General features: G+C 43.8%; 1 protein-coding gene across 5 annotated transcripts in view; it reads right to left on the bottom strand.

Moving 5' to 3' along the window:
* TSPAN18 (tetraspanin 18) overlaps nt 1–13,363 on the bottom strand; it is a 109,788-nt gene that overhangs the window by 8,753 nt on the left and 87,672 nt on the right. For 3 of the 5 annotated variants that reach the window (XM_084287341.1, XM_084287342.1, XM_084287343.1), the window contains 3 exons: nt 9,813–9,904; nt 8,856–9,050; nt 4,311–4,385 (listed from right to left, as the gene is read on the bottom strand). In XM_084287341.1, the coding sequence (XP_084143467.1) occupies nt 4,311–4,385; nt 8,856–9,050; nt 9,813–9,875 (333 nt within the window). In that variant the 5' untranslated portion in view covers nt 9,876–9,904. The remainder of the gene's footprint in view (nt 1–4,310; nt 4,386–8,855; nt 9,051–9,812; nt 9,905–13,363) is intronic. The other 2 variants (XM_084287344.1, XM_084287345.1) reach the window with 1 other exon arrangement.

Here is a 13,363-nt window from a genome sequence, read left to right on the forward strand (position 1 = left end):
TAATGGAATTTCATTTACTCCTGTTTACATTTATAGTAAAATAGAAAAACCAAGCCAACATTTCTGCTCAGACTCTCCTCAAAAAGTTAGACACCTTGAAATTACATTTATGTAGGATCACTCTCCAGGGGACTAGTAAATATTCAAACTTAATAGTCTCATTAAATTGAATACTTTGATTCAATCTTGGGCCCTTTCTATCAGTTCAGGATGAAAACTTCAAGGAATCCCCTTTTCAGGCTCCCAATAGGCCTTGACTTGTGTGGGCCCCTGGCTAAAATACCTTCCGAGTTGATCCACACAGACACCATCCCTATGCCAGCGCAAAGCCTCAGTGTTACACCCATGCAGGATTGGGAATTAAGCTGCTCAAGAGAGAGGGTTTTTTTTATCTTTTCTTTCCTTTTTTTTTTTTTTTCTTTTTCCTTTTTCCTGTTGTTCACACAGTGTAGCAGTATGTGTTAGTGCATCTGCAATGAGTTGGTTTCAGGTTCTTGATATGCAACGTGAAATACCACACATACACATACATATGCATGAGATGTATGGGGTGGGCACAAAAGCACAAGCACAAGCTTGGCTGTTCTCTTTGTAACTATATCACAAAACTTAAGGAAAGCCAAGAAGGCTGTGGTCATTCTTTAGAAGACCCAGAACACCACTTAATATTGTTTTCTCTTTTACAGATACAAACTAAGGCAAAACTTAATGACTACATAGACACTGGGTAAAACTTTGTCACGACAACTTGCACGGCATAGGGAGCTAAGTCTTACTACCTTTTAATGAGATTGTCTCATAAAATCTGAGTTCCTAAATCACTTTTAACTCATGGTTTTTTGCTTCCAAAATATTCAAATACCAGAGGATCATAGAGGACTGGCATTTTCCTTTGGGAATTCGGTGCAGTAAGGGGAGGCTAGGCTTGAAGATGCAGAAACATGCCCTCAGTCTTCTCCTTTCCTTCCCTCTCTGCATACTTTACCCACCCAGCATCCTTGCCTGCAGAGACAGCAGCACATTTTTCTGATGCTTGTCTGTTTCTGAAGCACAGACTTTGAAACTGATATTACAGTTGGTAATAATCCCAGCCGGCTGCCTTTGGCCGGGTCTAAAACAAAAGAGTCATTTAAATATAAAGTGAAACCTTTATTTTGACAGCAGCAATCCCAGAGGAAATTGTTCAGAGTTTGTGTGAGATTTTTACGAGACTTGGCCCAAAACAAAGCCTAGTGCTGGAAGGGTAAGTCTGCCAGGAAAATAACTGATTCCATTTCATTGTTCTTAAACTGTTTGTCCTGAACATCTGAAGTTCAGAAAAACGTTAAAAATCGATCAGCAGAAGTGTCTTTATTCTGTTAAAAAATTGCTGACAAAGGAGGACAGCAGTCAGTAAGACAGTCCTACACGCATATCCATGGTCCCCCTGTTGCTGAAGCCAAGGCTGTGCACACTGGAGTACTGTGCAAGCACTGCTCAGAAGGGAGAAAAGGACCTAGTAATAAAATGACATCTTCCAAACACGCTTCTGACAAAGCAGATACATCAGCCACAGCCGCAAGCAATAAAGAGCCATTCAGTCGTGTTCCTTCCTAGCTGATCAGGGGAGAACATCTCCTGTACAGAAACAGCGCGTATGTTTACACACCAGAGCATGAAGTGACCACCAGTGAATGAAGTCACAGAATCACAGAATTGTCTAGGTTGGAAGAGACCTCAAGATTGAGTCCAACCTCTGACCTAACACTAACAAGTCCTCCACTAAACCATATCACTAAGTTCAACATCTAAGTCACCACCACACTGTGCTTCACTGACGCTTCCTCTCACGGCCAATCTCAACAGCAAATATCTCTTTTCTCCCTTCCTTCTGCATCTAAAATTTCTTTTACTCCCACAGCTATTAATAATTTAACTCTGCTGCGTGCTGGGGAGCTGGTTTGCATGTAAAACCATACAAGAGAAAACTGCACCAAACATTATCTGGAAAGCGAGCAGATAGAGTGTGCCCTTTTCTTGTGTCTGATTTTCTACACCCAGCGTGGCTACAGCCATAGGTACTGGTTCAACGACCATCACTGAACCTGGTAGGCCTCCAGGAAATGTTGGTTGCCCAAATGTGCTCTTACCACTGCAAGCCTTGAAAGTAACTTCTTGTTTCACAGGGAAGAGAAAAGCACATCTGAACCTGACCTTAAATGACTACTGTGAAGACTTCTTCCTGACACAGGGTCACTGGGAGATCACCCCACGGGCATTCTGCCCAGCCATCTGGCTAACCCACAGATAACAGCAAAATTAGCTGCAAGTAGTTACCCAGCCAGAGGAGCTACCACCAAAACATACAGCAACAGCAAAACAAGTTTTTTGTTCAGAAGAAACCCTAAGAGCGGACAAACAACAAGAATTTTCAGACTGAGTTTATCTTCTGCGTAGAGCTATCTGCAGCTATGTTGGGATCCTGACACCCTTCATTTCTTCCCATTTCTGCCTCTTCTGTCAGTCATTCTGACAGAGTGGGAAGCTGGTGATGCAAACGAGACAAGCTCAGGAGAGACAGCAGAATAGCTTGCTCCCTTGCAAGTTTTGCCTCACAAACCATCACCAGATGTCACAGAAGTCTAGAATAACCACTGCGATCTTATCTGGCGAGTGCCACATCCCCGCGCATCCCATGGCTGCCAAGGAATGGCAGATCCTGATGCTCTGCAGGACTCTAATGGCTGAGGGAAGAAGGCACAGCCATCCCACACACATGACAAATTTTGTTCCTTGTGCCTTTCCTAAGCTCCCCACAAACCTGGCTCACCGGGCAGTGCATTATCTCCCCTCCTTGAAGATCATACCTGGGCCTGCCGGGAAGCACATGGGCGCGAGGCGTTTCTACGTGTGCGGTCTGCTGCTTGTGCCGTACCAAAGGAATTCCCTCAGAGCTCCTAACAGCAGAGCTGTAATGACCAGAACACACCAGACCCCCCGGGCTGCAGCCTATTTACAGAGCTGCAGCTATTCCCACAAAGGCATGGTCTCAAAGCCTAGGCTGTAATGGGGCGCCCACACTGTGTACAAAGTGAGTTTTTTTTTCCCCACTGTTCAAATCCAAGGCAAAGACAAAAGACCACCGGCTTATACAGGGGAAAAAAAATGCTCCCACTACCTCTCCCCGGACTATCCTACCGTACAAACACTGCACTGTTTTGCCGTGAGCTTTTTAAGTATTGATTCTTTGCTTACCAAAATCTCTTAATGTGAATAAAACTAAAAGTATATCCTGGCTCAAGAAAATCAAAATCTGATCATCATTTTAAAAGATCCTTACTTGCTCATGCTACACCTCTGTGACAATCAATACAGGAAATGCGCTGTAAGTTTTCTTACTGCTGGCAGATGCCAAACAAACAAGATAAAAACTAACAGTCACTAACTAGTGACCACCATCACTAGCTGATGTTTTGTCACTGCCATCACTCAGAGTCGTATTTCAAAGGTGGGCTGCCTTGAGAAGGACGAACCTACTTCAGTCAGGCTCTTCTTTGTGCATGTGGGGATGTGGAAAAATGCAGAGACTCTTGCAGGTTTGGGAAACAATGAGGCAACGCTTACTCCTAGCATGGGGGGGATGATGGGCATATAATAATATGCACAGGAGCAGTGCAGAGAAAAGCTACACCATATAAAGCTGTGGAAAGAAGGATTCGAAATTTGTAAGCAAGGCAACATGCAAGAGAACCATTGATGGGACTCAAAAAAGGACATGGGGAGATTTGGTCAGAGCAGGCTAGGGGGCGTGTCTTACAAGCAGCATTGAGAGGAATCTGGCAAGTATTAGAAGATGAAAATTCAAAACAAATATTAAAAGATGCACAAGAGAGTTTTTAGCACAGCAGACAGAGCAAGCATTGGCTCTGCTGGGGAAACGGGAGGTTTCACCGTTAATATTAATATTAAACATATGCTATATTGAAAAAAGAAAACAGTGCTTTTAACCTTAGTGTGACTTTATTATAAAGCTTCTCCCTGATGGAACATGCACTTGGTTTGGCTGTGAAAGAACCAAGAAGACTGAAAACTCCAGGACTTAAGTGGTCCCCCAGCATATATATCTTTTGTACATAAACCATCCACCTTGCACATGCCAAACTAGTTAGCATTCACTGGCTTGCTGGCAGTTCTGCAGCCTGAAGATAGTAATGAAGCAGGTTTGTTGGCATTTGAAACAAACAGTCACTATCAGCCACCATCTGAACACCACGCTCCAGCTGGGTACAATCCCACTGAGGTTCATATTTTGCCCACCATAGGATACTTACATTTTCTCTGAAGATAAAAGCCAGGATTGCAGCTGAGAGCTCCGCCAGGAAGATTAACAAAATAAACATGAAGAACTACAGGAGAGAAGATAGAGGAAAAAAAGAGACATACCATTATGTGCACGCAATAGGCATTAGGAACACAAGGTTTGCAAGTCACCAAAGACATGGAAAATATAACTGAGGAAATTTATTTTCCTACCAATTAAAAAACAAAACAAAACAAAACAACAACAACAAACAAACACACACAAACAAAACTACGAGACTATAACCTGGGGCAGTCGTAGCCCCTCCTCTGATTGTATCACAGGACATGGGAGCTCACAGCACGTTTTGGCTTGTTCTAATGGGTACAGCAGATAAGGCTTATCTGCTAAGGATCCTTATCATCCCCTGATAAATCTTCACCAGGTTAAAACAGGAAAGCCTATTTTAATAGAAAAAGTTATGTGATTGTGTAGATGCTCATATAGGGTTAAGCTGTCCTGACACAGTGGGGGGAATTGATGCAGGTAGCCCATCACACACGCACCCCTACACACACAGCCCTGCTCACCACAACATAAACAGCTCTCCTGTAATATAACCACAGCTCATTTCATGTGAAGGAGGCAGTTACCGAAATAGTTACACCTATGACGAAAAACTGGACCCTTTTTGGAGCATTCTCCATTTCAGGAGAAAATCAGCCTTGGTTAACAGCATCCCCCTCCACACGATGGGGTTGCACTGAGTTAGGTACACCAGTCACTCAGTTGCTGTTCTCCTGTTACCAGGCCAAAACAATTCACCGTGCCTTCCTCATGCACCCCACAGAAGTAAATCAGACCTACGAGAACTCATCCCCACAGAGACTGATGCTGTGCTGGGAGGAAAGTGTCCCCAGGACCTTTTTTGCTAAGATCCCTCAGGCGCTGCGGAGTTTCCTGCCCAGGATGAACGCTGCGACCTCCTGCCTAGAAGCAGCACAGAAAGCTGGCCCACAACTTGAAGTACAACTTCTGATTTTTTATTTTATTTTTCTTTTATTTTTCTGTATAAGAAGGCTATTGAAGGTCCTTCTGAAACAGAAGGAAGGCAGATGGGGCCAGAAGTACTATTAAGATCCCCAAGCAATGATTTATAAACGATGTCTGGAATGCTGTGCACCATGTATTTTGGTAATGGAGAGAAAATTCAGACCACCTAATTGAAACATGAAAATGTTCTTTTGGTGTCAATTATCAGAGCTGTAAGTGATTTTTCCCCACTGGAAAAATGCACACATTACCCTGTCCCATTTGTCTTCCTGCCTCTGCAATGGAAACAAAAGAAAAGGTTCCCAGGCTCAAATGACAAACAAGACGAGTCAGATGGACAGGGACTTCAGCCTGCTAACAGAACACCGTGGCTTGATTTGCTGAACTAGTTAACTATAATTTATTCTTACTGCTAGAGTTGTACATGTGGCTTCTTTTTTTTCCTGCTCAGAGACTGTTTTGTTTTTAATTTCACCATAGGAGGGCAAAGAACAAGTGATGAGGATGAACCACGCTTTGCAAATCCACATCATCACCCATCAAGGGATCTCAGCATAGTCACTAAGAGGTCTAAGGTGGTGATCAAGTGATTAATCCCATCACCTTGCTAATTGCATTTCATTTACTGATTACTAGGAGACACACATTCACCCGAGCTCCAGCACAGGTCTGTGCAGAAGTGGAAGCAGCCAATTCCCAGATTCTGTCTGATAAGCTTCATTATCATTCCCAAACTGATTTACACTTACATTGTGTAGTCTGCATTACCATTACAGATTTGAAATAGTTATTGTAGAAAAAACATGAGCAGCCATTAGGGCTGATGAGAAAAAGGAGATGGATCATCAGTGTTTCAGAACTTGCTCTCATTCTGCATTTTAAGGAAGGGCTGAATCTGCTTATTATGTTTTGCCTCCCAGAATTAAATTAAGCAATTACTGATATATGAGAGCACTAAACCACTTGGTCAGTGCAGTGTATGGGACACTGCAGCCTCACGTTCAAATTCAGGTGCTGAGACCCTGAATACAGGTACCCTCTTCATCCAAGGTGAGGGCCTGAACATCCTTGGAAGTGCTGTCTCCCATTTTGGTCAAAAACCTCGCCTCAGCTCCTGGTGATGCCTCTCCATTTGTCAGAAATTTCTACAAATCAGCATTTCACATTTGTTTTTCACAACACATCTGCCATTCCAGTTTCAGCAATGCTGTTCTGGAAAGAGCTGCCACTGTCCTTTAATCCAAAGGACACATTTTCATGCTGAAAAGTGACTACTGCATCTATTTTATAAGAGTGCAAAACAGGACATTTGCACTCACAACTAAGACAAATCAAGCTAACACAGACTTCTCTTGTTGCAGACTTGAATGCAATTGTGTCAAAATGACATTATTTGCACATTATTTTTTGTACATTCATCAGCATTCTGGATTCTGATTTTTATGGTGTTCTTTTGCAGCCATAGGGTCTTTAGGGCAATTCAGAATTCACTCAATCTTCAGTTTAGAGCACAATGCTTGTTGCTTTTTGTGAGTCAGGTTCAAATGCTGGGAAATCTAGAAACACTTCACCGCCTTGTGGTTAAGGCAACACGCTAGGCTCCACAGTGATTTTTCAGTGGTGGTGGTGGTGAGGTGTTGTTTTTTCCTCAAAAGACAAGCAGCTTAAGGTAAAATAAATGGCCTTGCAAATACAGAAGCCAGAACTTAGAGAACATGCATGTGTGCATCTGTCTCGTCCCTTCTATCCTCTATTTACATTTAGACTGAAAGCTTCAGATATACATTATGCATCACTGTGAAATCTCACTTGAGCAGCTCTGGCTCATCAATTCTTTAACAACTTTGTAAGCGGACTTGATTTGATCAGGCAACTTCTCCCCAAGCACCACCTCTGAAGCCTAACACTCTCAGTTCCGCAACAGTATTTCCAGTCTTGCTGGCATACGCTCATGAATGGTTTGCCTTTCTGACGCCTGAAACTTACTCCCATCAGACTTCTGCTTTCACAGATCTTTCATGCTTTTTAAGGTCAGCTGGTGTGGTCCCAAAAAAGCAGAAATGAGCAAAATATTTCATTTGGTATCAGCACAGGTTTTTGTACAACTGCTTTGCTGCTACTGGACACGGGATGGCAGGTTACAAGAGTTGACTTCGACACCAGAAGCCCTGCTCAGGCTGGAATGCCAATTCCTCATCCAGTGATTATTTTTAGAGTTCCTGCTAGTCCCAGGCATTACTTCCAGCCCACATATTTCTCACATCCCACGTATAAAATAAAAACATAAATAAATAAATAAAGCAGCAGGGCTCGGAATTACTTCTATGAGTCAGAAAAGTAATAACCACAAAATTGAGTTTACTGGAATATAACTAAAACACCTGGAGGAACACTCAAACTGTGGTGTAACGCTACTGACTTCAGCGATGCTAAGTCAGGAAAGCGCATGACTCAGAAGCCCCTTTTCTAGCCAGATTCCTCAATCTGTATGCAGCTTACATGGTCCAAACTGAAAATACTTTTTTCCCCATTCATTTTCAATCAGTGTTTCTCATACTTAAACATATTCAATACTTAAACATAACTGCTAGTTTTTAATCTGACTGGGACAGGCTCTGGAGTAACGTCAGGCTCATTGGGCCTGACTCTTCACATTTTATGAGATTCCTTTAGGCAGATTTCCCTGACTTCACAGGTGATATATTTAGTTTTCTGATTTACTTCTGAGATGAGTTACCACAGATCAAACCCACAATGGCTTCTGGAGAAAGGCTCTCGTGTGCAGGTCATGAATTCAAAGGGTGGGTGAGCAAAATGCCAGAAAGAATTAATCTCAGTGGAGCCAGGCTGACCTCGAAGAAAAAAAAATGTTTCTCTTTTTTAAAAAAGTGGACTTTCCTATTCTGTTAAGAGACAAGCCTGTTTCACACTGTGAAGCAGCTGAGCAAGATACAATCATAACAAAACACTGTAAGAGGGAGACTTAAACAAACATAAATAAAAACAAACCAACAGACTCAGAGGGAGAAACAAAAGGTCACATTTGACAGAAGTGAGAAATAAAACTATAGAGCTTTGTGTTTTGACACATAATTGGCAATGTCTTCAGCTAAGAGATAACGGCTGGAAACCCTGTAGTATCAGAATTTATGGCAGAGGTCAAAAAAGACTTATTTTAGTGGCTAGCTCTTTGTAAATATTACCTGATGACCACATGGGCTGAAATTTAACCCTATCATTCAAGGGGAAAATTGCCTGAAAATAACAAATGTGGTTCATTTTAGGAGCAAAGTAGATGCTCCCAGACTCCGCACTCACTGGACTCAAGCCTGGTGCAGGGAAGAAGCAAATTCTCTGCCTCACTAGTAAAAATGCCCTAAGTCTATTTAATATCTAAGGCAATAACGGCTACAATAATGGACATCTATTCACACACTTATCACAGCATCATCTATTCAATGAAAAAGTCTCCGCCGCTCCTGGGAAACACCAAAAGGCCAGCAGAAGGTGCAAGGACACTTACAAAAAGCAGGAGGCATTTGTTCTCACGGATGGCGCCGCAGCAGCCAAGGAAACCCAGCAGGAAGAGCATCGCTCCCATGGCCAGCATGATGTACGCTCCGGTGAAGAGCAGAGGGTTGGCAGCCACTATCTCTCGAAAACCTGTTGGATCCACAATGACCCAGATCCCAACTCCCAGCAGGCACGCTCCTCCCAGCTGTCATGGAACAACGAGAAGGGAGAGAGGGAGATAGGTCAACATAAGCAACTGCTGTGGGAAGACTGGGTTCAGTAGTATCTTTTGATCAGAGGTGCTCTGGAGAATCTGTGTTTCTCTGTGACATACATTATCTGCTGAGCAGGTGATTGCTGACATGATGCTCCTAGTGTCTCTTGCTCATTAAATGAAACGTTTGCAGTAAAAGCACATTTTTTTCTCGACACTTCACTCTACCAACTGTTGATTCCCTGCCTAATCCTGAAAGATTGCATCTCAGGTTGCTGCTACGTCTGCAGGGGACAGACCAGTGAAGCAGCACACGGGAACCCTCCCTGACACAGGGGACGCCTTGCCCCCACTCTGGGCAGGGTGGCTGGGCGCTCCCACCCTTATTGCCAAAGGCAGCAGCAACACGGGTCACCAAAAACAACTCTACATGTGGTAGGATAATGGCTGTTTCCTAGTCAAAACCTCTTCTGCCATTCAAGGTTAGACCACGTACACCAGTAGTTACAGCTTTCCCACTGGTTTCCCTTGCCAAGGACGGACATAACTCAGACAACAGTGACCGCTGTGCTGCCTTGCTGAATGCCTGAGCATCTTTGGCTGCCATAAAAAAAAAAACACCTTGGTGATTGCTAGTGCAAAGCTGAGGGCATCTTCTGGCAACTTTACCAAATTACAGTGTGTTCTGCTGGGGAGTAGCAGGCTGCTGGAAACATGAGGATGCAGGATAGAAAGTTGATTCCAAATACTTACGAATATAAAGAAATTGAAAAGAAACATCAGGTACTTCATGCAGCTCAGACAGTCTCCCTCCATGGTCTTCAGGCTGCTTGATCCAATTCTTCCTGCAAAACACCAGAGTTCCCTTAGCACACTGAATGACACAGGATAATTTCCATTTGTATTCTCCCCAGACCCTGTGGAGTTCATTGTACAGAAGGGCTCATTTCTTAGCTGAACACGGTACCATAGCACAGGTTAATAAAAGATAAAGTTCACTGTTAATTCCTTTTGCATTCTTCCAGGTGTAGAGGAGAATGCAGATGGGAAGAGGAAGGTTGCAACAGAAGAAAGAGCAGAAAAATGTTTCAGGGGAAACATTTAGATGGTTAGAGGAGGTGGGCTGGGAAGCTTTTAATCACGGGGGGGGGGGGAAAAAGTCATTTTTGCATCTTGATACGCCTGCATTAGACCACAAACTGCTTAGGACAGTACTTGTAATGGAAGAGCAGCGACACATTTTCACTAGGTGAGGCAACATTAGAAGAAAATTTCTGCCCCCAAAAGCTTGCTGTTAAATGAATTGACTGTGTCTCCCAATGTGCAATTATATCACCAAGCACCCTACAGGGACAGACAAACGAATACATAAAATAGTAAAACTTTCACTGAAACAGAAGCTAATGCTGTCACTGCACCTTGCACAGATGGATGCTCACATATGCAAACACAGAGGCACAATTTTGCTAAGCTCTCTAGAGAAGCCCTCCGAAAGCCTGCATGCTTCTTAACCTATCTCTTCCCCCTTGGCCACAGCAAATGCCTTTCCCAAAACAGACCTACACCCAATTATATGATGTTAGCAAAGTATACTCAATCCACTCGAAAGAATAAACCAGAAATTATCCAAGGTTTTCACCAGCTCAGAAATAAAACTCTTTCTTCATTGCTCTTGTTAATCCACAAAATGAAGGAGTGCTGTCAAGCCCCGTGCGGTCCTTCCTTCTGCAGCCACGCTCTGCTTTAGCCAAGAGGCTGAGAAAACCCAGGGCAGGCAGCGCTCCCAGCCAGGGGCTGCTGAGGTGAACAGCCAGATCCATAGTGTGTCTGTGTTTGCCAGACTTCTTTGATTTACTTTAAAAATCAACACAGTTCTTTCCTAGTGGCAAAACAGGGAGAGGCATGAGTGGTGTGATGTAGGAGCTCCTGTACCCAACTGTTCTGCCCAGAGAGACTCACAGCCGCTGCTGTGAACACAGGAGGTAGAATGGGGTGCAGAGCTCTTCAGTGGGCCTGCAGGAGATGCCCACAGCTTCCTGAGGGTGTTTAAAGCCATGTCTGCCAATCTTACAGAGAGAGGAGATCTGGAGGAACAGAAGGGAAAGGAGCTGGGGAGGGAATTTTTCATTTTAACGTGAAAGGTGAACCTCCAAGTTTCACTGACCCATGAACTTGGAAGCTATGGTAGAGAGGATACAAGACGATGAACAAATGAAGAGAATACTGGTACTCGAAAAGCCCCAGAATAGTGGCACTCACACGTTCCCATCATCACACACAAAAAGTTATGCCCCAGTGGAACACAGGATAGCAAAATCCCACTCTGTCAGCCACCGCCTGAAAGTTCTCAGAGAAGCTTCTGAGTCCTGCTGCCTTGAGCACCCACCCACATGACCTATATCATAGTTGTCCTAGGCAAAAAAAAAAATGATAAAAAGGAAACCAGTTCAGCTGTACTGTGCCGCTTTGCATCAGGCACGCTCATCTCACTGCACAGGCACCCACAGGAAAAACAGGCCAAGAAGCAGCAACTCCTGAGTCCAGCCCTGTCCTGCTGCTTTACAGTGTAGATAAATCACATTCCTGCCTTATTTTACCTTCCATGTTGGGGTCTGCTTCCTCTGCAAGATGAACAGGCTTCCTTGAACAGCTCTGATTCACACTAGCTGAGCACAGGCCTCCTCTTCTTTTCAAAGACAAACCTAAGCTACAATTCCTTGCATTACTCCTTCACATGCAGCTACTCAGTATGTTAAAATGTTTTCTAGGCGTGAGCTGGGAAGGGAGACTCTAAATCTACTGAGCAGTAGTCAGGTCCTGAAAACATCACTGCCAGGGCTGGCAGGGTCATGCAGCCTCAGTGACCTGGGAGCAGCAGAAACAAATACACCCTCAGCTTTGACAAGTGAGGGTTCCCCTGTTTGCCTGGCCCAGAAATTGTTGCAGTGGTGCTGCTGGGTTCAGATTTGTGATTTCTAAAATCACCATGCTTCACACAGCAAAACAAATAAGTGCAACCCAGCTCACCGTGCTGTGCTTCAAGCCGGGAACACTCCTAGTGGGCTCACAGATCCCACAAGCCTTCCAGCTCAAGATGTGCAAATGAAGTGTGTCACCGGCGACAGCACGAGGACTGGGCTGGGAAGCCTGGAATAGAGCTTCTCAGAGATTCACATCATAAGAGCTGCACACAAACGTTCAAAAGAATGCCAACCCACTGATCTGATCTGAGAACTGGGAGCCCTGAGTGTCTTTGTCAGTACTGGAACTTACAGCTCGGAGAGATCCACACGTAGCAGCAGGATGAACCCCTTCCAATTTCGTCTGAGCACACATATCCCCAAACAGCACATGAAAGCTCACCATCTGGATCCTTTGACTGCGCCGATTAAAACAGGGCAGATCAATCTGAGGTCATGATATGACCCCTTATACAGCACTTAAAACTCTTCCAAGTCAGAGCTCAGCCACTTCAGCGTATCTGAAATGTGTTCCCATCTAGTTCGTACAAGTAGTAGTGCTCCAGACTTGGAAGGGCATATAACGAATGCTATTTACAAACAATACAAGCAAAATGCAAATAATGTTCCTTACAAACAATGTCATTACTAAACCATTTGTGGTAACTGCTGCCTTACTAATTAGCTGAAAATATCTCCGATCACAGGCTGCAAGGAAAAAATAACTAACATGAAAGGACAATCCTGACCCACAGAGCTGCTTTTTCCTTCCACTTTTAATCCATACAAACAAAAGGCAAATTTTTTTGTTACTCTTACTGCACACTGATGCAAGTGAGATAAAATCTGAACGCATACGTCTTAATCTACCCTTTAAAAATATCATCTCTCCCCTCCTCCAGGCCTCAAATTTGTGACAGATTAAGTTCTCCTCTGCAGAAGACATTTAATGCTAAGCAAACATTAACAGTCAGAACTGCAGAAGACAGCGGCTGACAGATGCTTTCCCTGGCTTGTCCCATCTCAGACCTGTGAGACATATGAGATGCATTTGTTTTTGTCTGAAATGTAGCTATAAATGTTCCACTTTCTCTTAGGCAGCTTATTCAACATTTTCCCCCTCATATGAATTTTATCCGGCAAAGTGATGGGGAGGCTAAAAACCCCAGCAGTGTAGCCAGGAAACACGCCCCAGCTGCTCTAATCAGTTAGGAATAAAGTCTAATTTTTCAAGGCAATGCATTTTTTTGTCCTACAACCACCATTTATTTCCTTCCTTCTGACATTCATTTTTGCACGCCTTGAAGCTACCTTGAACTTCTCTTATCTAAAGGCAGCTGCTCA

This window comes from Netta rufina (assembly GCF_964035555.1).
Source record: "Netta rufina genome assembly, chromosome: 5".
Taxonomy (NCBI): Eukaryota; Metazoa; Chordata; class Aves; order Anseriformes; family Anatidae; genus Netta; species Netta rufina.